The sequence below is a fragment of the Doryrhamphus excisus genome, chromosome 18 (assembly GCF_030265055.1).
Source record: "Doryrhamphus excisus isolate RoL2022-K1 chromosome 18, RoL_Dexc_1.0, whole genome shotgun sequence".
Taxonomy (NCBI): domain Eukaryota; kingdom Metazoa; phylum Chordata; class Actinopteri; order Syngnathiformes; family Syngnathidae; genus Doryrhamphus; species Doryrhamphus excisus.
The window spans coordinates 1224829-1250000 of record NC_080483.1 but is presented as its reverse complement, the minus strand read 5'-3'; the positions used below and the strand labels follow the sequence as shown (position 1 = coordinate 1250000).

The 25172-nt window shown below is 37.2% G+C and overlaps 1 protein-coding gene across 2 annotated transcripts in view; it reads left to right on the top strand.

Annotated features, from left to right (window-relative positions):
* Positions 1–25172, top strand: part of srgap3 (SLIT-ROBO Rho GTPase activating protein 3) — a 92041-nt gene that overhangs the window by 29056 nt on the left and 37813 nt on the right. For both annotated transcript variants that reach the window (XM_058055004.1, XM_058055002.1), the window contains exons 3-6: positions 7369–7531; positions 11666–11728; positions 17171–17356; positions 22167–22295. In XM_058055004.1, the coding sequence (XP_057910987.1) occupies positions 7369–7531; positions 11666–11728; positions 17171–17356; positions 22167–22295 (541 nt within the window). The remainder of the gene's footprint in view (positions 1–7368; positions 7532–11665; positions 11729–17170; positions 17357–22166; positions 22296–25172) is intronic.

Sequence of the window (25172 nt, the reverse complement as noted above, 5' to 3'; positions counted from 1 at the left end):
TCCCTACATCATGCCTTGTGTGTATTTGCTTTAGACATGAGTAAATTAGCTCAAATGCTAACATGCTAACGGCTACCATGCTAGCACCTAGCAAGAGAGCCTCAAGTTTAGAAAGTGCCAAAGTTGTCCTATAACATCCCTACATCATGCCATGTGTATATTTGCCTTGAGACATGAGTAAATTAGCTAAAATGCTAACATGCTAACAGTCATCATGCTCGCACCTAGCAAGAGAGCCTCAAGTTTAGAAAGTGCCAAATGTGTGTATTTGCTTTTAGACATGTGTAAATTAGCTTAAATGCTAACATGCTAATGGCTACCATGCTAGCACCTAGCAAGAGAGCCTCAAGTTTAGAAAGTGCCAAAGTTGTCCTATAACATCCCTACATCATGCCATGTGTGTAATTCCCTTTAGACATGTGTAAATTAGCTCAAATGCTAACATGCTAACGGCTACCATGCTAGCACCTAGCAAGAGAGCCTCAAGTTTAGAAAGTGCCAAAGTTGTCCTATAACATCCCTACATCATGCCATGTGTGTATTTGCCTTTAGACATGAGTAAATTAACTAAAATGCTAACATGCTAACAACAGGTTAAGTTGCTGTGTGATGAATTTAGCGTGGTTGTTCATGTATTCTTTTGAGAGATGATACTGTGATGTTGCTGTACCGGTATACATACCGACCACAGTATTACTAAAAAAAAAAAAAATAATAATAATAATAATAATAATAATTGTAGTTCCGAAGTAAAAGGGATGTCACAAAATTAGAATTTAAGTTTTCTTTGTTTTTATAAATGTTGTAGCTCATATACTGGAATTTATGGTATTTCAAGAAAAAAAAAACATCTCAGCTTTGTGATATACTGTATGTATATATTATATATATACACATATATATATATATATATATATATATATATATATATACACACAAGTACTGTGTGTACACTACCATGTAAACGTGAACACAGTATAAGATAGCACTTCTGATTATGTATTGAAGTGAATGTATTTTAACTACACTGACCAAGGCCTTTGCAAAGGAGTATGAATAAATAAGGAAGTTACTTATATAAGTAATGCTAATAAAAATACAAAAATCCTCTATCAATAATCATGTGCACACGGGGGCAACACGTTGACACGCCATTCGTGCAGGGCATGAAATTATGAAATTAAGCTGCGCCGCTCCCAAAAATCTATCACCTCGGGGCTGAGTCGGCGTGCTTCTCTCTGAAAAAAACCGGAGCAGTAACCCAGCAGATCTCGACACCAACCAGCGGCAACACGCCATTTGACTCCAGCAACGCTACAAGGTTAAAAAAATAAAACGTCCCATGTTGGAAATCTCACATTCATAACTTTTTTTCCCAACCTAATTTACCAAAAAGCGTTTGTTTTGTCATAATATTATGACGTAAAAAAATGCGAAATATTTCAATATTACCAGTTTTAATATTTTGGCCTGTAATTTGGTGCGTAGGTGCGCTGTGACTGCGCCTCGTCTTCTAAATTAGAGCTTTAAGTCTTTATTCTTATAAAATGACAGCAGTTTTTCACCCACATTTCCGCATGATTGTTTTCCAAAAACATGTTTAAGATCTGCAACCGCAACCGATACCAACATATATATACAGTAAACCTCGGATATATCGGACCCGGATATATCGGAAATTCGCTCACAACGGACAGATAAAAAAGAACCGATTTTTCTGTAATGCATTTCCAATAAAAATTCATTGCATATATCGGATTTTTTATAACGGATTTCGCCTATTTCGGACAAAATCTCCAGTCCCGTTCCAATGCATTTCCATGAAATTTCCCTGGCATATATCGGATGGCCGCATCGTGGCGCTCCGATTCGCCGAATGGTGACAGGCCGCTATACGACGTCATTTGCAGCGTTTGCAGCGTTGCCTGCGCGTCCAGGTACATTGGAAACATAGTCAAGGAAGTGCCTTTTTATAACGGATAAAATCCCATTCACGCATATACCGGATATAAATCCGATGGGTTTTGGAGGCCTATATAAATGCCAGCATTGTTAGTTCAGTGAACGGCGTCAACACTGGGCTCGGAGTGATGGAAACTTACATTTATTTTTTTTTGTTTTTCGTAAAATTGTGAAATAGCAATTTCTTTAACATTTCAACTTTATGCTACTACATTTTGTTTCTTTTAATGTTATTTTTTCTCATAATATTACATTATTATTATTATTATTATTATATTACAACTATTTTCCCTCATATTTTGACTTTATCCCGTTAAAATTCCAGCTCATTTTTGCATTTTGTCCCTTAGTTTTCTTGTTAAATGGGATTTTTAAACTATATAACTGAGTAATGGCTGCACGGCGGTCGAGTGGTTAGCGCGCAGACCTCACAGCTAGGAGACCGGGGTTCAATTCCACCACTAAAGTTTGTTTTGGTTAGAGTCAGCCCTTCTGCAACGAATTGACGCTAACCAAGGTTGCACTGTACCTCAGAACGTCACCACTAAGATTTGCAAGGTGCATGAAAATGACTTTTATTTTATTATTATTTGTGGTTTACTTCTTTTTACACTTGAAAAATGCTGCCCGACTCTTATGACGCATTGAGTCATTTGTTATTTTGATGTGTTTTTGACAGTGGTTAATTTATTATTGTTATTATTTTTACAATTTTATATAGGTTTAAAACTATATACACGGATTTGACTGGATAATGGATTCAAGATGTTGCAGCAGGTTAAGTTCTGGCGTCTTTAGACTCTCCGGAGTCGACACAATTCCTTGCGACCTGGCTGGCTTCACCTTTGCACCGCGCGAGTGATCTTATCCGCATTGCAACATGAGCATAGCATGACGGGAATAGAGGCTAATCCTCAGAGACACGTTCTTATTAGTATTGTATTCCGACCGTCCTACAGGGATATGCACATTTTTTGCAGGCTCGGGATTCGGGAGCCATTTTGACACATTTTGCACAAAAAAAAGATGCAAAACCCAGTCCAAGGGCGCAGGGCACGTGTCGACAAGGGGGTTAGATGTGAAACTATAAACCGTTCTGTCTGGTTCCTTTGCAGCCAGGAGTCAATAGGCTGCTTTTATCCCAATCCAGTGCAGCTGGTGTCAGCATGCGGTGCATCAGCAGATTAGCTGCATCTTGCCAAAACTCCGGCCCCTGCCTGCATGCAGCTGCGTGTTAGCAAACATTGGCGCTCTTCCTCCGGTATTAGCAGCTGCAGGATGTGAAAGTCAGCTAACAGCGTTTTGTCTTTTTAAAACCGTCTGGCTCTTGTTTTCAAAAATGGGAAGATTAAGATATAACTAGAAAATTCCCACGGAAATTTTGATGGGCTTGCCACCTGTGCTGTGAACCTCGGGCCCAGTGTGCCAACGGCTACCATGCTAGCACCTAGCATGACAGCCTCAGGTTCCGAAAAGTTTGAGGCAGTCCGATAGGGTCCCCACATCATACCGTGTCTGTATTTGCATTTAGACATGAGTAAATTAGCTAAAATGCTAACATGCTAACAGTCGTCATGCTCACACCTAGCAAGAGAGCCTCAAGTTCAGAAAGTGCCAAAGTTGTCCTATAACATCCCTACATCATGCCATGTGTGTATTTGCCTTTAGACATGAGTAAATGAGCTAAAATGCTAACATGCTAACAGTCGTCATGCTCGCACCTAGCAAGAGAGCCTCAAGTTTAGAAAGTGGCAAAGTTGTCCTATAACATCCCTACATCATGCCATGTGTGTATTTGCCTTTAGACTTGAGTAAATTAGCTAAAATGCTAACATGCTAACAGTCATCATGTTCGCACCTAGCAAGAGAGCCTCAAGTTTAGAGAGTGCCAAATGTGTGTATTTGCCTTTAGACATGAGTAAATTAGCTTAAATGCTAACATGCTAACGGCTACCATGCTAGCACATCGCAAGAGGGCCTCAAGTTTAGACAGTGCCAAAGTTGTCCTATAACATCCCTACATCATGCCATGTGTGTATTTGCCTTTAGACATGAGTAAATTAGCTAAAATGCTAACATGCTAACAGTGGTCATGCTCGCACCTAACAAGAGAGCCTCAAGTTTAGAAAGTGCTTGCACATCATGCCATGTGTGTATTTGACTTGAGACATGAGTAAGTTAGCTTAAATGCTAACATGCTAACGGCTACCATGCTAGCATGTAGCAAGAGAGCCTCAAGTTTAGAAAGTGCCAAAGTTGTCCTATAACATCCCTACATCATGCCATGTGTGTATTTGCCTTTAGACATGAGTAAATTTGCTTGGATGCTAACATGCTAACGGCTACCATGCTAGCACATAGCAAGAGGGCCTTAAGTTTAGAAAGTGCCAAAGTTGTCCTATAACATCCCTACATCATGCCATGTGTGTATTTGCCTTTAGACATGAGTAAATTAGCTTAAATGATAACATGCTAACAGTCATCATGTTCGCACCTAGCAAGAGAGCCTCAAGTTTAGAGAGTGCCAAATGTGTGTATTTGCCTTTAGACATGAGTAAATTAGCTTAAATGCTAACATGCTAACGGCTACCATGCTAGCACATCGCATGAGGGCCTCAAGTTTAGACAGTGCCAAAGTTGTCCTATAACATCCCTACATCATGCCATGTGTGTATTTGCCTCTAGACATGAGTAAATTAGTTAAAATGCTAACATGCTAACAGTCGTCATGTTCACACCTAGCAAGAGAGCCTCAAGTTTAGAAAGTGCCAAAGTTGTCCTATAACATCCCTACATCATGCCATGTGTGTATTTGCCTTTAGACATGAGTAAATTTGCTTGAATGCTAACATGCTAACGGCTACCATGCTAGCACCTAGCAAGAGAGCCTCAAGTTTAGAAAGTGCCAAAGTTGTCCTATAACATCCCTACATCATGCCATGTGTGTATTTGCCTCTAGACATGAGTAAATTAGTTTAAATGCTAACATGCTAACGGCTACCATGCTAGCACATAGCAAGAGAGCCTCAAGTTTAGAAAGTGCCAAAGTTGTCCTATAACATCCCTACATCATGCCATGTGTGTATTTGCCTTTAGACATGGATCAATTAGCTAAAATGCTAACATGCTAACAGCTACCATGCTAGCACCTAGCAAGAGGGCCTCAAGTTTAGAAACTCAAGGTTGTCCTTGTCAACCGGTTGCTAGTCTTGCATACCCGATGCATGTCTTTCATACGAGGATTCCGGACTGATTCCCGTCATTCCAAACCGGACATCCGCTTGTATCGGTTTATTGTTTACAACCCTGGTGCATTCAGGGCAGGAAGTGTCTGAGTCCGTGAGTAGCATTTATTTATTAGCTCGTTAAGTAATATATTTTTTAATTGTCTTCATTTACAAATTAGAGTGCATGTTAGTGATTGGGATTTATTTTGTGTGTGCATCCCCACTCATAAGACGTGATTAGCGTTAGCATCATCTCTGGAGGCTCGTCTTTGATGTTGCTGAGGATGCACAGCATAGAGCCAACCCCCCGCCGCCCCCCCGCCGCCCCCCCCGCCATCGCTACCACCGAGATCTGGCCCTTCTTTGCTCTCATTTCATTCCCTCCCTCTTTGTCTGCTCCTCTGGGTGTCTTGATTGATTAATGCTCAGATAGAATGCAAACAAGGGGGCTGGCTTTGAAAGGATGCTGTGTGTGTGTGTGTGTGTGTGTGTGTGTGTGTGTGTGTGTGTGTGTGTGTGTGTGTGTGTGTTGGGATTGTCTAGCTGTGTCTATTTTGAAAGGTCTTCTGAAAGAACCCGCGCCAGCAAGCGCTTCAAGTCATTATGCAGCAATGCGGGTCTGTGACTCTTAGCATTGTTTTGGTTTAACCAGTCGACGCCCACCTAGAGGGTACGGCCGTTTGGGGTTTAATGAGGAAGGAAGGGAAGGAAAACCGGAATTCTACATATGATATTGTGGTAATGGTAATGGTAATGGTAATGGTAATGGTAATGGTTTTATTTCATTTGAACATGCATCAGATTCCAATTGAGTGCATCCCATAATCAGTTCCCAGTTCCACATGTCCAAAAGGAGTAGGAAGAAGCAAAGCTTATTAAATCCTACCCCTCCATCTGGTACTTTTACAATCACTAACTCTTACATTTGTTCACTTCCTGCTTTCCTAATATAGTTTTTTTGTTGTTGTTTTTTTTATTTATTTTTTTTTAATTTTTACATTTTTTGTCCTGTAGACTCAGGAGTGGTATGTCCGCAACACATACTTTTTTTATAATAATATTTTTATTTTTATTTTTATTTTTATTTTTAATTTTTATTTTTATTTTTATTTTTATTTTTATTTTTATTTTTATTTTTATTTTTATTTTTATTTTTATTTTTATTTTTATTTTTATTTTTTTTATTTTTTTTTATTTTTTCATTTTATTTTTATTTTTATTTTTATTTTTATTTTTATTTTTATTTTTATTTTTATTTTTATTTTTATTTTTATTTTTATTTTTATTTTTATTTTTATTTTTATTTTTATTTTTATTTTTATTTTTATTTTTATTTTTATTTTTATTTTTATTTTTATTTTTATTTTTATTTTTATTTTTATTTTTATTTTTATTTTTATTTTTATTTTTATTTTTATTTTTATTTTTATTTTTATTTTTATTTTTATTTCAAATTACCCAATATGGCATTGGATGCTCATATCACCTCATACTTCGGTATGTGACAAAAATTAAATTAAATTAAATTAAATTAAATTAAATTAAATTAAATTAAATTAAATTAAATTAAATTAAATTAAATTAAATTAAATTAAATTAAATTAAATTAAATTAAATTAAATTAAATTAAATTAAATTAAATTAAATTAAATTAAATTAAATTAAATTAAATTAAATTAAATTAAATTAAATTAAATTAAATTAAATTAAATTTACTTCTTCCCTGAGATCATATTTCTCCTCTCTTGTATTGGAAGTATTGGATGACATTTTTAGCTAATTGCTTATTTTGATAGATTAACCAAGTATTTGTGATTTTAGAAATAAGGAGTTAGTATGTTCTCTGTAGGCGGCATTATGAATTATCCTTACTGGCCTTTTTTGCAGTACATTTAGTGAGTGAAGATTGCTTTTATAGTTATTAGCCCATATTTCCACACAATAAGTAAGATATGGTAGAACCAGAGAGCAATAAATAGTGTGGAGTGATTGATTTCTGATTGAGAAGAAATGTTGCTTTGTTCAATACTGAAATATTTTGAAGGTACAGTATTAATAATCACATCACAACACAATGTTTTTTTGCAACATAGTATCGTTTTTGTCATAGTATCGATTTTGTAGGGTTGATTTTTATATATATATCCACATCTAAAAGGCTAATGGTCCTGTTTCCCAGGAAAGACCAGCACCTTCTGTCATCTGTCAACTGCTGGTACCTGGTCCTGAACCAGACCCGACGTGAGAGCCGTGACCACGCCACCCTCAGCGACATCTACACCAACAATGTCATCGTCCGCTTGGCGCAGATCAGCGAGGACGTCATCCGCCTCTTCAAGAAGGTCAGTGTGGAGATTCTTTCCAGCACTCGCTTGCGGCCAGTCGGTTAATCAAAGAAGAAGAAGTGGGTGCAATGCTTGGCTGCAACCAGCAGAGGCGCTGTTGACTCAGCCGTAATGACTTTGTGTTATTGGTGACAAAGTGCATTATTAATATGAACTTTTTCTCCTTATTATACCTTTTTTGCTTATTTTTGCAGATAAAAAAATATTTTTTTCACCAAATATTACAACATAATTACAAGAATCTTTTTTCTCATATTATCATGACGTCATCTGGAAATATTTTGACTTTTTTTTCTCCTTATAATACTTTTTTTGCTTAATTTTGTAGATACAATTTTATTTTTTCCACCAAATATTACAACATAATTACAAGAATCTTTTTTCTCATATTATCATGACATCATCCGGAAGTATTTTGACTTTCTTTTTCTCCTTATAATACCTTTTTTTGCTTATTTTTGCAGATAAAATTTTACTTTTTCCACCAAATATTACAACATAATTACAAGCATCTTTTGTCTCATATTATCATGACGTCATCCGGAAATATTTTGACTTTCTTTTTCTCCTTATAATACCTTTTTTTGCTAATTTTTGCAGATAAAATTAAATTTTTTCCACCAAATATTACAACATAATTCTAAGAATCTTTTTTCTCATATTATCATGACGTCATGCAGAAATATTTTGACTTTCTTTTTCTCCTTATAATACCTTTTTTTTTTGCTTATTTTTTCAGATATAATTTTATTTTTTCCACCAAATATTATAACATAATTACAAGAATCTTTTTCCTCATATTATCAAGATGTCATCCGGAAATATTTTGACTTTCTTTTTCTCCTTATAATACCTCTTTTTTTTGCTTATTTTTGCAGATGAAATTTTATTTTTTCCACTAAATATTACAACATTATTACAATAATATTTTTTCTCATATTATCATGACGTCATCTGGAAATATTTTGACTTTCTTTTTATCCTTATAATATTTTTTTTGCTTATTTTTGCAGATACAATTTTATTTTTTCCACCAAATATTACAACATAATTATCAGAATCTTTTTTCTCATATTATCATGACGTCATCCGGAAATATTTTGACTTTCTTTTTCTCCTTATAATACCTTTTTTTTTGCTTATTTTTGCAGATAAAATTTTACTTTTTCCACCAAATATTACAACATAATTACAAGAATCTTTTTTCTCATATTATCATGACGTCATCTGGAAATATTTTGACTTTCTTTTTCTCCTTATAATACCTTTTTTTGCAGATATAATTTAGTTTTTTCCATCAAATATTACAACGTAATTACAAGAATCTTTTTTTCTCATATTATCATGACGTCATGTGGAAATATTTTGACTTTCTTTTTCTCCTTATAATACATTTTTTTTGCTTATTTTTGCAGATAATTTTTTCCCCCACCAAATATGTTGGTTCAGTTATATCTCTTTAGTATTGTCCCTTGAGAATATACGGTCATACCTCGGTTCTCATTATTCATTCGTTCCAAAAGGTCTGATTAAAAATAATACGCACGAAAAATGAGGTGATTTTTTTTTTCCATGGGAAATAATCAAAAATCTAAAACGCATTAACAGCAAATACTTTTTTATAGAGGACAATTACTGCAGAAAAAATGCAGAATGCAATTGTGCAATATTGTATGAAAACTGAGGTATCATTTTACCAAAAATTGTTGATGAAAACCAAAACGTATGAAAACCGAGGCAAAAAAAAAAATTATTTTTAATTTTAAGGATGTTTTTAATTTTAGTTAAAATTAAAATTAAAATTAAAAACATCCTTAAAATTAAAATTAAAATTAAAATTAAAATTAAAATTAAAATTAAAATTAAAATTAAAATTAAAATTAAAATTAAAATTAAAATTAAAATTAAAATTAAAATTAAAATTAAAATTAAAATTAAAATTAAAATTAGGAAAGCAGGAAGTGAACAAATGTAACAGTTAGTGATTGTAAAAGTACCAGATGGAGGGGTAGGATTTAATAAGCTTTGCTTCTTCCTACTCCTTTTGGACATGTGAAACTGGGAACTGATTATGGGATGCAATCAATTGGAATCTGATGCATGTTCAAATGAAATAAAACCATAAAAAAGTTATAATAATAAAAAAAAATAATTAATTTTTTTTTTTTAATTCGTCGTTCAGCTTTACAGATGCCATTTCTGTGGTGGGATAATTAGGAACGCTAAGCGGCACCACCTGTCTGTTCTCTAAAGTAAAGGCCACCTATTGAAGTGTGGCATTTCCCACGGCGGGTAATTGGGGGCGAGTGGGGACAACTGTATGTCTTTTCTCTAAAAGCATTCAAACTCATCCCCGGTTAATTAATCAGAACAATCGCAGCGGATAAATTCCCCGTGCCTTGCTTCAGAATGATGCACCGCAGCTCTTACCCCGTGTTGCATCACTGCCTGCCTCGCCCCCCAAACCCCAACCCCCCACCGAGCCTCTGCAGTACACGCTGCAGTCTGTCTCACTCCAGAGTCGTCGATGTGCTCGGATGCCATTGAGCGGCCGCCCCGACCCTCGTGGGACTCGGAGCGTTTAGCACATCGAGTTGACGCTTCTTTGATTGGGACTTAATGCCAAAATAAATCCAAACAAAACAAAAACAGGCAACTCACCTTGCGTCAGGTCTTTCATGCTTGACAAATACTTACTAATGTGTGTATTACTGTGGTAGTACACTACAGGGGTACTACAGTTTATCGGTCTAGCTTATGCAGTAGGTCCAAAACTACATTACCGTATGATCGATGCGACTTGTCAAATTATTAAAAGTGATTAATCTGATGATAATAATCAGATTAATCACTTAATCTGATGATAATAATCAGATTAATCACTTTTAATCTGATTATTATCATCAGATTAAGTGATTAATCTGATTATCATCACTTAATCTGATGATAATAATCAGATTAAAAGTGATTAATCTGATTATTATCATCAGATTAAGTGATTAATCTGATTATCATCACTTAATCTGATGATAATAATCAGATTAATCACTTTTAATCTGATTATTATCATCAGATTAAGTGATTAATCTGATTAGTATCATCAGATTAATCACAGCACTCAAGTGAATTAATCGTGATTAATCATTCATTCATTTATTTTCTACCGCTTATCCTCACGAGGGTCGCGGGGGGTGCTGAAGCCAATCCAGTCATGCCAAAATGTTGTGTTGCTGCTGGATGTTCACAGTATCCGAGTGATACTGTTGTGGGGGTGCTGGAGCCTATCCCACCCTGGACTGGTGGCCAGTCAATCACAGGGCACATATATGTAGACAAACAACCATTCACACTCGCATTCATACCTATGGACAATTTGATTTGATTGATGGACAATTAAAATTAAAATTAAAATTAAAATTAAAATTAAAATTAAAATTAAAATTAAAATTAAAATTAAAATTAAAATTAAAATTAAAATTAAAAAAATAAATTTAAATTTTATTTTAAAACATTTTTTAATATTTTAAAATTAAAACATAATTAAAATTAAAATTAAAATTAAAATTAAAATTAAAATTAAAATTAAAATTAAAATTAAAATTAAAATTAAAATTAAAATTAAAATTAAAATTAAAATTAAAATTAAAATTAAAATTACATTAGGAAAGCAGTAAGTGAACAAATGTAACAGTTACTGATTGTAAAAGTACCAGATGGAGGGGTAGGATTTAATAAGCTTTGCTTCTTCCTACTCCTTTTGGACATGTGGAACTGGGAACTGATTATGGGATGCACTCAATTGGAATCTGATGCATGTTCAAATTAAATAAAACCATAAAAAAATTAAAATAATGAAAAAAAAATAATAATAATAAAAAATAATTAAAAAAAACTTAAATTATATTAGAATTTACCGTTTGACTTCAAAAACTGAACAATGTAGAACACAATTTCCAACAACATATGACATATTTAAGCAAAGTTGATAAAGTATGACAAGTAGGGGTCCATAGGCTGTGGGGTTGCGAGTTCGAGACCCCTGACTTCACCTCAATTCAACACGTTGTCGTTGTCTTTCACTCTTACTGTGAAGAAGACGTGATAGTCCATCATTGTACTGTTGTGTTTCAGAGCAAGGACATCGGGATCCAGATGCACGAGGAGTTGGTGAAGGTGACCAACGAACTCTACACGGTGAGTACGGTATCGTACAGTATCGTACAGTATCGTACTGTATCGTACAGTATCGTACAGATCTAGGATTTTTTTTTGTTTTTCTGAGCCATCATATTTTTGTGTTTTTTTTTAATGAACCCACCACGAGGCAACCAGCTTTGAGGCGCATTAGCAAGTTGGTGTGTAGCCTTTTGTTACGAACGTGATCCGCCAACCGGATTAGCCTGCTAGCATGGCAGCACCCAATATTATCAATATTATCAATATTATCAAAAGACAGCAGATCGGTAGCCGACCCCGATCCTGAAGGTCGGATTGGACATCCCTAATTATTACAATGGTTTATTGATTACGACCTATACCACCTGTAATTAGTCAAAAATGTGTAAAAATTAGAAAAAAAATCAATATTATCGACCCCGATCCTGAAGGTCGAATTGGACATCCCTAATTATTACAATGGTTTATTGATTACTACCTATACCACCTGTAATTAGTCAAAAATGTGTAAAAATTAGAAAAAAATTATCAATATCATTGACCCCGATCCTGAAGGTCGGATTGGACATCCCTAATTATTACAATGGTTTATTGATTACTACCTATACCACCTCTAATTAGTCAAAAATGTGTAAAAATTAGAAAAAAATATCAATATTATTGACCCCGATCCTGAAGGTCGGATTGGACATCCCTAATTATTACAATGATTTATTGATTACTACCTATACCACCTGTAATTAGTCAAAAATGTGTAAAAATTAGAAAAAAATTATCAATATTATCGACCCCGATCCTGAAGGTCGGATTGGACATCCCTAATTATTACAATGATTTAATGATTACTATCTATACCACCTGTAATTAGTCAAAAATGTGTAAAAATTAGAAAAAATTATCAATATTATCGACCCCGATCCTGAAGGTCGGATTGGACATCCCTAATTATTACAATGGTTTATTGATTACTACCTATACCACCTGTAATTAGTCAAAAATGTGTAAAAATTGCTTCAAATAAGCATGTTTTGCATTTATCATTTATCATTTAACAGCCTATTTTTAGCTTATTTTATGCAATTTTTACATATTTGACTAGCAATAAGGCTGTACAGGTAGTACAGGTCATAAATCATCACTGCTTTGTGTTTGAATACGGCAATTTTTTGTAAAAAATTCTTACATTAACATATTTTTTATTTGCTAATATGGCCAGTTATTAGTAAAAAAAATATGCTTTTTAAGCAATAATAGGCCGTAATCAACCACAAAACAGCGATGATTTTTGAAAAACTGTGATACAAAGTGGTAAGCCATTACTGTACCTTTTTTAAAAAATTTCCATCACAACTTTCTCTCCATTAAAAAGACATATTTAAGACCATTTTTACATATTTTTTGGTCTAAATTAGGCATTCTGTAGCACAGAAATGATCAATCTAGATCAGGGGTCTCAAACTCAATTTACCTGGGGGCCACTGGAGCTAGGGTCTGGGTGAGACTGGGCCGCATCAGGTTTTCCAGAAAAAAAAGAAAAAAAACGCATTTATTAAAAACATTTTTTTTTTTTGAATTTCGTTTTGGTTCCAATTTTCTACAATAAAAGCTCTGATAAAACATTCCACTGTTCCCAAATATCTTACTTTTTATTTTTCTACACAAAATAAGATGAAAAATAAATAAACAAATCAAGAATAAAGAAAATCAATCAATCAGTAATAAATAAATATAATAATAATAATAATAAAAAAAATTCATATTAAAATGAACAAAGCATTATTAGAGCCCTGTAGACATGACAAAACACGACTATAGTCACATTTATACTCTTTTTATTTACAACATATTGCGCAACTGCAGGGTCTTGAGACACATGCTAACTCGCAAACTAGAGAGCTAGCCACCTAAACGGTAGCCTTCAAGTTATTTCCTTTCAACTTAAATAGCCAAAAACTTACCACTTCCACACGGATAGGGAGGATAACTATTAACAGTTATTTAACCTTTAACATGAACATGAATCAAACGTAATCATTTTTTCTGGGTACATGATACCATACAGCATCCATATCAAACTTGCGCGGACCGGGTTAGGACACAGGCTTCACAGCTAGGAGACCCAAGTTCAATTCCATCCTCGGTTATCTCTGTGTGGAGTTTGCATGTTCTCCCCGTGCATGCGTGGGTTTTCTCCGGGTACTCCGGTTTCCTCCCACATTCCAAAAACATGCTAGGTTAATTACCACTTCCACACGGATAGGGAGGATAACTATTAACAGTTATTTAACCTTTAACATGAACATGAATCAAACGTAATCATTTTTTCTGGATACATGATACCATACAGCATCCATATCAAACTTGCGCGGGGCGCAATAACATTAAACTTTCATATCAAGGCGGGGGCCTCAAAGTAGTGTCCTGCGGGCCACTTTTGGCCCGCGGGCCGCATGTTTGAGACCCCTGGTCTTGAGACACATGCTAACTCGCAAAATAGAGCGCTCGCGACCTAAACGGTAGCCTTCAAGTTATTTCCTTTCAACTTAAATAGCCAAAAACTTACCACTTCCACACGGATAGGGAGGATAACTATTAACAGTTATTTAACCTTTAACATGAACATGAATCAAACGTAATCATTTTTTCTGGGTACATGATACCATACGGCATCCGTATCAAATTTTACATTAAACTTTCATATCAAGGCGGGGGCCTCAAAGTAGTGTCCTGCGGGCCACTTTTGGCCCGCGGGCCGCATGTTTGAGACCCCTGATCTAGATGAAGTAAAATACAAATACTGTATGATAGGATATTTAGTACCCATCCGAAGTCTTGTAGGTGTGGTTTTCTTCTTCCGCCCCCCCCCCCCCCCCCCTTAAAAAAGCTATTGCTGTCTGTTTTATTAGCACTACATGCCTTTTCCCCTGAATTGTTTCTCTTTCTCCGTGGATTATTTGCAGGAAAGGATTTTCTCAGGAACCCGCCCCAAGGCAAAAAAACATTTGAGGAATTTTACACAAGTTGAACTCGCATTTTTGCGGACTTCGCCCTTTCTTATTTTCTTCTGTACATAAATAGACAAATGAATATTGTCGAGACTTTGTAACGCATACGGTTTTCTTTGGCAGCCTACAAAGCTGTGAAATCTCCGATTTATGAGCCAAAGAAGGATGTTGAGTTCAAAACATATTTTCCGTCTGCCAAGCTTGAAATGAGAAAAAAAAAAAAAAAGCGCATCAACGCCTGAAAGGTCTCCTGTTGGTGCTTCAGCCAACATGACTCAGTCAGATGCAGCAATTCTGGCTCGTGTTAATTTCCGGCCACGCACACGTAATAATATCCCCAGTGGGATCAATAAAGCTTATCTTATCACGGTGATGGACCACCTGCTGTCTGTTGTTGTAAACATGCTCTTATTAATAGCAAGGCGGGAACTAAAAACTCAGGACCGCTGCCTCCTTTTATTGAGTCCGTCATTCATGTTTTTCTAAGTCGTTAAAATGGCGACTTTAGACACTTTGTTTTATTCATGCAAAAGGTCAGGATATCCAAATATGACAAAACTGTACACACAGAAATTAAGAATATTGTATTCCCTCCTGATGCACAATTTAACCCCCCCCCACACACACACACACAGACCAGGGCCTTCAGTCATGAAGGATGCCCCCTGCAACATCTCCACATACAGTAAACCTCGGATATATCGGATTCAATTGTTCCCACTGGTTTTGTCCGATATAAGCGAAATCCGTTATATGCGTATAGCGGAAAATGTCCGTTTTACGCATATATGGGATTTATATCCGGTATATGCGTAAATGGGATTTTATCCGTTATAAAAAGGCACTTCCTTGACTATGTTTCCAATGTACCTGGACGCGCAGGCAACGCTGCAAACGCTGCAAATGACGTCGTATAGCGGCCTGTCACCATTCGGATTCGAATCGGAGCGCCACGATGTGGCCATCCGATATATGCCAGGGAAATTTCATGGAAATGCATTGGAACGGGACTGGAGATTTTGTCCGAAATAGGCGAAATCCGTTATAAAAAATCCGATATATGCAATGAATTTTTATTGGAAATGCATTACAGAAAAATCGCTTCTTTTTTATCTGTCCGTTGTGAGCGAATTTCCGATATATCCGAGTCCGATATATCCGAGGTTTACTGTAGTAGCGATTTTAAAATTAAATACGCGTTTTAACATTATTAGAGCACTGCATACATGAAATAACACCCCTATAGTCAACTTAACACGCCTGTTGCACAGGCTACAAGAACACGGCATGACATAGCAAGCGGCTTAGCATACCACTAGCATAGCAGGCTGGCGAGCTAATTCGTTAACCCTTTACGCCGGACTCACTCGATGGAATTCAGTAGTCTTTTTTATGAAATTGCTGACACTCCGGCGGCACGGTGGTCTAGGGGTTAGCGCACAGACCTCACAGCTAGGAGACCAGGGTTCAATTCCACCCTCGGGCATCTCTGTGTGGAGTTTGCATGTTCTCCCCGTGCATGCGTGGGTTTTCTCCGGGTACTCCGGTTTCCTCCCACATTCCAAAAACATGCTAGGTTAATTAGCCACTCCAAATTGTCCATAGGTATGAATGTGAGTGTGAATGGTTGTTTGTCTATATGTGCCCTGTGATTGGCTGGCCACCAGTCCAGGGTGTACCTCGCCTTACACCCGAAGACAGCTGGGATAGGCTCCAGCACCCCCCGCGACCCTCATGAGGAAAAAGCGGTAGAAAATGAATGAATGAATGCTGACACTCCTAATTTTTTTTGGCCCCATGGCGGGTTATGTAGCAGTGATAGTCTTTAAAAAAAAATAATAATAATTAATAATAGGTATGAATGTGAGTGTGAATGGTTGTTTGTCTATATGTGCCCTGTGATTGGCTGGCCACCAGTCCAGGGTGTACCCCGCCTCTCGCATCAAGACAGCTGGGATAGGCTCCAGCACCCCCGCAGAATTTAGTTAATTTGGTTCAAAATTTCGAGATAAGCAGGTTCCACTGATCCACTTCCTGTCTTTTTTTTTTGTACGCACAAGCATACATTGCCCACGCCTGATCATAAATAAATAGCAGTCGGGAGGAAAACACATGATGATGCTTAAAGCACATTGAGGAGGGGGATTGGAATTATGACTTCCTGCATGGAGTTGAGAGATTCCATGTGTGCGTTACTGCCATATCTTGGCCCTGATTGATCCACCAGGCCACCGGGAAAGAGCAAAGACGCATTTGGAACGACTTTGTGTGACATCGAATCCATCGAAGCCACTAAAAAATTGAAATATTAGTAGACTAAAGATATGGCAGGAACAATATTTCAATACAAAATGTTAAAATGATAAAATAAGATTCAAAGCAGCAAATGAGCAAGCAAATATATGATGCATATGAAATATGTACGCAACGTGTGATGGCATGGTTGCACCCGCAGGTGATGAAGACGTACCACATGTACCACACGGAGAGCATCAGCGCCGAGAGCAAGCTGAAGGACGCTGAGAAGCAAGAGGAGAAGCAGTTCAGCAAGTCGGGAGATCTCAACGTCAACCTGCTTCGCCACGAGGACCGCCAGCCCCGACGCAGCACCGTCAGAAAGATTGAGAAGATGAAAGAGAAGGTGTGTGTGTGTTCAGAAGCATATTCATGCTCAATGACTAGATAGGACAGCTCTGTAGGAAGGAAGCATTTCTAGAGCTGACAGCTAGAGCACTTCTAGAGCTGTCCTATCTAGTCATTGAGCATGAACTGATGAAGCCTGCTCGGATGAGAGGCCAAACCGCTGGAAATTCATGCTCAATGACTTGATAGGACAGCTCTGTAGGAAGGAGGCACATCAAGAGCTGACAACCAGAGCACTTTTAGAGCTGTCCTATCGAGTCATTCAGCATGAACTGATGAAGCCTGCTCGAATGAGAGGCCAAACCGCTGGAAATTAATGCTAAATGACTAGATAGGACAGCTCTGTAGGAAGGAGGCATTTCAAGATGACAGCTCTAGAAATGCCTCCATCCGATATGACCTTTGTGTCTTCTGTGTGAGTGACTTGTAGGTGTTCATTTGGTGTATATTCATGGTCAATGACTAGATAGGACCGCTCTGTAGGAAGGAGGCATTTCAAGAGCTGACAGCTATAGCACTTCTAGAGCTGTCCTATCGAGTCATTTAGCATGAACTGATGAAGCCTGCTCGAATGAGAGGCCAAACTGCTGGAAATTCCTGCTCAATGACTAGATAGGACAGCTCTGTAGGAAGGAGGCATTTCAAGAGGACAGCTCTAGAAATGCCTCCTTCCGGTATGACCTTTGTGTTTTCTGTGTGAGTGACTTGTAGGTGTTCATTTGGTGTATATTCATGCTCAATGACTAGATAGGACAGCTCTGTAGGAAGGAGGCATTTCAAGAGGACAGCTCTAGAAATGCCTCCATCCAATACAACCCTTGTGTCTTCTGTGTGAGTGACTTGTAGGGGTTAATTTCGTATATATTCATGCTCAATGACTAGATAGGACAGCTCTGTAGGAAGGAGGCATTTCAAGATGACAGCTCTAGAAATGCCTCCATCCGATATGACCTTTGTGTCTTCTGTGTGAGGGACATGTAGGTGTTCATTTGATGTATATTCAAGCTCAATGACTAGATAGGACAGCTCTGTAGGAAGGAGGCATTTCAAGAGGACAGTTCTAGAAATGCCTCCTTCCGATATGACTTTTGTGTCTTCTGTGTGAGTGACTTGTAGGTGTTCATTTGGTGTATATTCATGGTCAATGACTAGATAGGACCGCTCTGTAGGAAGGAGGCATTTCAAGAGCTGACAGCTATAGCACTTCTAGAGCTGTCCTATCTAGTCATTGAGCATGGACTGATGAAGCCTGCTCGGATGAGAGGCCAAACCGCTGGAAATTCATGCTCAATGACTAGATAGGACAGCTCTGTAGGAAGGAGGCATTTCAAGATGACAGCTCTAGAAATGCCTCCATCCGATATGACCTTTGTGTCTTCTGTGTGAGTGACTTGTAGGTGTTCATTTGGTGTATATTCATGCTCAGTGACTAGATAGGACAGCTCTGTAGGAAGGAGGCATTTCAAGAGGACAGCTCTAGAAATGCCTCCTTCCGATATGACTTTTGTGTCTTCTGTGTGAGTGACTTGTAGGTGTTCATTTGGTGTATATTCATGGTCAATGACTAGATAGGACCGCTCTGTAGGAAGGAGGCACATCAAGAGCTGACAACCAGAGCACTTCTAGAGCTGTCCTATCTAGTCATTGAGCATGAACTGATGAAGCCTGCTCGGATGAGAGGCCAAACCGCTGGAAATTCATGCTCAATGACTAGATAGGACAGCTCTGTAGGAAGGAGGCATTTCAAGATGACAGCTCTAGAAATGCCTCCATCCGATATGACCTTTGTGTCTTCTGTGTGAGTGACTTGTAGGTGTTCATTTGGTGTATATTCATGGTCAATGACTAGATAGGACAGCTCTGTAGGAAGGAGGCATTTCTAGAGCTGACAGCGAGATCACTTCTAGAGCTGTCCTATCTAGTCATTGAGCATGGACTGATGAAGCCTGCTCGGATGAGAGGCCAAGCCGCTGGAAATTCATGCTCAATGACTAGATAGGACAGCTCTGTCGGAAGAAGGCATTTCAAGAGCTGACAGCTATAGCACTTCTAGAGCTGTCCTATCTAGTCATTGAGCATGGACTGATGAAGCCTGCTCGGATGAGAGGCCAAACCGTTGGAAATTAATGCTCAATGACTAGATAGGACAGCTCTGTAGGAAGGAGGCATTTCTAGAGCTGTCCTATCTAGTAATTGAGCATGAATACCAAATAAATACCAAATGAACACCTACAAGTCACTCACACTGTGCACAGAAGGCACAAAGGTCATATCGGAAGGAGGCATTTCTAGAGCTGTCCTATCTAGTCATTGAGCATGAACTGATGAAGCCTGCTCTGTTGAGAGGCCAAACCTCTGGAAATTCATACTCAACGACTAGATAGGACAGCTCTGTAGGAAGGAGGCATTTCTGGAGCTGACAGCTAGAGCACTTCTTGAGCTGTCCTATCTAGTCATTGAGCATGAATACCAAATAAATACCAAATGAACACCTACAAGTCACTCACACTGTGCACAGAAGGCACAAAGGTCGTATCGGAAGGAGGCATTTCTAGAGCTGTCCTATCTAGTCATTGAGCATGAATTTCCATCCTCATCCAAGCAGGCTTCATCAGTTCATGTTCAATGACCAGACAGGACATAGGACAGCTCTGTAGGAAGGAGGCATTTCTAGAGCTGTCCTATCTAGTCATTGAGCATGAAGTGATGAAGCCTGCTCGGTTGAGAGGCCAAACCTCTTGTGAGACAACCTGAACAGTCCAATTATGATGATTGATTGTCCTGAGGGTACAATGACGTGGATGAGAGAGGATGCCCCGAGGCACGTCGGCAGGTAGTCGTACACAAATAACGAAATGCTCAAAACCTAACTACTATGTAAAGCGTAACGTCCTTGCCAAGGTCAAACAAGTGCAGAAGCGGCTGCTCCCTGCTGCACATTTGGAACATTCCACAGTGGAGGAATTTCCTCACGCAAGTGAAATTCCCTTCCCTACTTCAGGTGCAGGAAATCAAAAGGCTCGGAGGATGACAGCATTTCTCATTTATACGGCACGGCGCTTGCTTGGGAATTGAACACTATTTATAACACGCCGTAGCAAGGAACTTTCTTCTCTACGTGGTCCCCCCCCCCCGGTGTCGAAGCTACGTTGATGTTGTGTCTGCCTATGGAAGCTGTGATGAGGAATAGCAGCAAAGCGAACCAACGCTACCGTGGCTTTAAGATGTGCGCCGAGGGCAACATCATTGGAGCTTTTATGCGAGAAGTCATCACTATATGTTATATATTGTTTGTATTTACGTTACTACATGATGACTTGGGACGAGAGGCGGGGTCCACCCTGGACTGGTGGCCAGCCAATTCAGTTTTGTTGGACGGATTATGGGCAATAATCGAAATAGTGCACTTCTCCTTTAAGGAGATCACGCACTGCAGCAACCTGTACTTCCGTGATCACATGAAAATGTGCATGTTTTTTGTAATATGAATGACCACAGAAATAGTCAGATTTGAATACGTTCACCCTGCGGTGTGAACGTAACCATGACGATCCATGAGAACGGACACTTCATTAGGCACAACCTCATGAGCTCCAATACAAGAGCTGTATCCAAAATGTTAGAGGTTCTGTATTTGCATGGAAGTAGAAGCAGCTCATTTATTATATAATAATAGTAATATATAATTATATAATAATAATAATATATGATTATATAATAATAATATTATTATTATTAATACAGCACCCCCGCGACCTTTGTGAGGAGAAGTGGTAGAAAATGAATGAATGAATAATTATAATAATAAATGAGCTGCTTCGACTTCCATGCAAAAATGTTAGAGGTTCTGTATTTGCATGTATTTGCATAATAATAATAATAATAATAATAATAATAATAATAATAATAATAATAATAATAATAATAATAAATTATTATTAAAAAATAATAATATATTATTATTATATAATATTATTGTTATTATAATAATAGGGTTATATTTATATAATAATAAATGTGCCGCTTCTACTTCCATGCAAAAATGTTAGAGGTTCTGTATTTGCATGTATTTGCATAATAATAATAATAAATTATTATTAAATAATAATAATAATAATTTATATTATATACTACTACTAATAATAATACTATATTATTATTATATATTACTATTAGTAGTATATAGTAATAATAATAATAAAAATAATAAATAATAATAATAATAAATTATTATTAAATAATAATACTATATTATTATTATATAATAATATATTATTATTATATATTATATATTATATATTGTTATTATTATTATTATTATTATTAATAATAATAATAATAATAATAATAATAATAATAAATGAGCTGCTTCTACTTCCATGCAAATACAGAACCTCTAACATTTTGGATACAGCTCTTGTATTGGAGCTCATGAGGTTGTGCCTAATGAAGTGTCCGTTCCCATGGATCGTCATGGTTACGTTCACACTGCAGGGTATATACGTATAATAATATTATTATTATTATTATTATTATTATTCCATATGTTTCGGTTACAGTGATTGGTTCCGACCCCTGAGTCTTGAGAAACACTCCTGACTAAACACCAGCCTGCCCGTGCCGCTTAACACATCAAGAGGCAGCTTCCTTTGGAGTCTTTCCAAACTTCCTGTTGCCATCTCTGCCTCTGTGACGCTTCCCAAAGCACACACACACACGCACACACACACACACACACACACACACACACACACACACACAGATGTTGATTTTGTCCCTTCATCTTTGCTGTCTCTTCTTCTCTGCAGCGGCAAGCAAAGTACTCTGAGAATAAGCTGAAGTGCACCAAAGCCCGCAACGACTACTTGCTGAACCTGGCAGCAACAAACGCCGTGGTGGCCAAATACTACATCCACGACGTCTCCGATATGATCGATGTAAGCATGCGCTCCTCTACGTGCGTTTGCTCGGATGCTGCGTGCACCTGTGTCTACGCCGCAGCGTTCCTCGCCCATCTGCTTCCTGCGGGGAAATATGCACAAGCACACGCTGTCGGAAAAGGTCTTAATGGAACGCTTGGACCACAGACAGCACAGCTGGGTTCCTGAACGGTCGCTACATCTCACTCCCCGACACCTTAGGGCCGTGCTAGTCGGCTGGGTTCCAGAACAGTCTCTAAATGTCACTCCCCGACACCTTAGGGCCGTGCTAGTCGGCTGGGTTCCAGAACAGTCTCTAAATGTCACTCCCCGACACCTTAGGGCCGTGCGAGTCGGCTGGGTTCCAGAACGGTCTCTAAATGTCACTCCCTGACACCTTAGGGTCGTGCTAGTCAGCTGGGTTCCAGAACGGTCGCTACATCTCACTCCCCGACACCTTAGGGTCGTGCTAGTCAGCTAGGTTCCTGAACGGTCGCTACATCTCACTCGCCGACACCTTAGGGCCGTGCTAGTCGGCTGGGTTCCAGAACGGTCTCTAAATGTGACTCCCTGGGTTCCAGAACAGTCTCTAAATGTCACTCCCCAACACCTTAGGGCCGTGCTAGTCGGCTGGGTTCCAGAACGGTCGCTACATCTCACTCCCCGACACCTCAGGGCCGTGCTAGTCAGCTGGGTTCCAGAACAGTCTCTAAATGTTACTCCCTGGGTTCCAGAACAGTCTCTAAATGTCACTCCCTGACACCTTAGGGCTGTGCTAGTCGGGTGGGTTCCAGAACAGTCTCTAAATGTCCCTCCCCGACACCTTAGGGCCGTGCTAGTCAGCTGGGTTCCAAAACGGTCGCTACATCTCACTCGCCGACACCTTAGGGCCGTGCTAGTCGGCTGGGTTCCAGAACAGTCTCTAAATGTCACTCCCGGACACCTTAGGGCCGTGCTAGGGGTGTCCACGACTGTTCTTTTATTGGCTTGTAGCAGAATCTAAAAATATAATTTAAAAAAATTAGGAAAAAAAAACAGCAAAAATTATTTTTCAAGTCAAGTCAAAACATTACAAGAATAATATTGTAATATTCTAAGGAAAACTGATTTTGGTATAATAAATAATAAATAATAAATAATAAATAATAAATAATAAATAATAAATAATAAATAATAAATAATAAATAATAAATAATAAATAATAAATAATAAATAATAAATAATAAATAATATATAATATATAATATATAAATATATAATATAGTTTTGATGGATAGAAAATAAAATAATAAAATAAGGTACAAATAGCAAAAACAAAAATATAGTAGCAAAGCAAGTAAAATATAATGCAAAAAATTTAAGAAGAAATTAGACATTTTGGGGGAAAAAACAGCCAAAATGTGGAAAAGAAGAACACAGTTTTCACCTAAATGATAAAGCTTTTTTTCTTGAAATATTTTTGAAACTTCTTAGCACATCTCAAGTAGCAAAGTTGCATCCCGGCATGAATGTAACAATTATTTACGAATTCTAACCTCTAATATGAAGCTAATTTCGTATATATTGACCTCCACTGGATGACCTTTAGCATTGAAGCACTTTAACTTTAATAAAGTGTATCAGAGTGGAGCACCTTCCAGTCTCCTTTAAAGCATCGGTTATGTTGCTTAGTAACGTTTGCGGAATTATTTTGAATTATATTGAAATTGAAATTTGAAATGATATTTTTATTTTTAGTTAGTTGTTTTAGACTTAATTTTCTATATATCTAATATATATTATTTTATTATCATTATATATATTAGACATAGTATTATACGTATTATACGATTTTCTTGTATTTTACGGGCTTTCATCAATCGGCAAAACATATTAGCCATGTTTTTATAATATTCTAAATATGATTTTGCATGAAATCAGCATCCACATGATCATCAGTTAAAGGCAACATGATTCCAGTTCTTGTTCCGACAAGGAAGACGACACAGAAGGGAAAGGAAACAGTGCTTGGATGCAAATGTGTTCAATCATGCTTGCTCCATCTGCTGCAGCAGATTCCAATGTTCTCACTCGGATGGGAAAAAAAAAAAAAAAAAAAAACAAGAAAAAAATGGCGTCGTCTTTCATTTGAGTGACTTATTGAGGCTGCAGCGGAGTAAAGAGATGCTTTTGTCGCGCTAACGAGCGCTAAAGAACGTTTGCTTAGTGATTCACAGAAACGTCAGTCGCCTTCAGCTCCTCTGAAGCTCCTCGCCAGCATGCTCCTGCTTAATTAGGTTACCTCAACAACAGCAGACGGGGAAAACACAGCTGGAATTTGACCAAAATGAAGCCAGAATTCCAAGAACAAAATTGTCAAGAAGAAAGCTGAAATAGCTGGAAAATGAAAATAACCCAGCAGAAACTCTAAATATTATTGGAATAAAGTCAGAATTCCAAGAACAACATTGACAAAAAGAAAGATGAAATAGCTCGAAAAATTTAAATGAAAATAATCCATCAGAAATGGAACAAAACAGCTGGAATTTTACGAGAATAAAGCCAAAATATTATTGGAATAAAGTCAGAATTCCAACAAAACAAAACAATTCCAACAAAATTGACAAAAGGAAAGTTAGTTGGAAAATTAAAAAAAACAACAGAAATTGAATTTTACAAAAATAAGTCACAATATCAAGAAAAAAAACTTTAATAAAAAAGAAGTTTAAATTTTATGAGAATAAAATCGTAAAATTATGAGAAATTTCTTTCCATTTTAGTAGCATAGTAAATGAAAAAAAGTAAATAAAAAAAATTAATGGTAATATTAGGAATTTTTTCTTTAAAAAGTTAATATTATGAGAATAAAGTCATAATATTACAAAAAGAAAATTTTCCAAAATTTTTTCAGAAAAA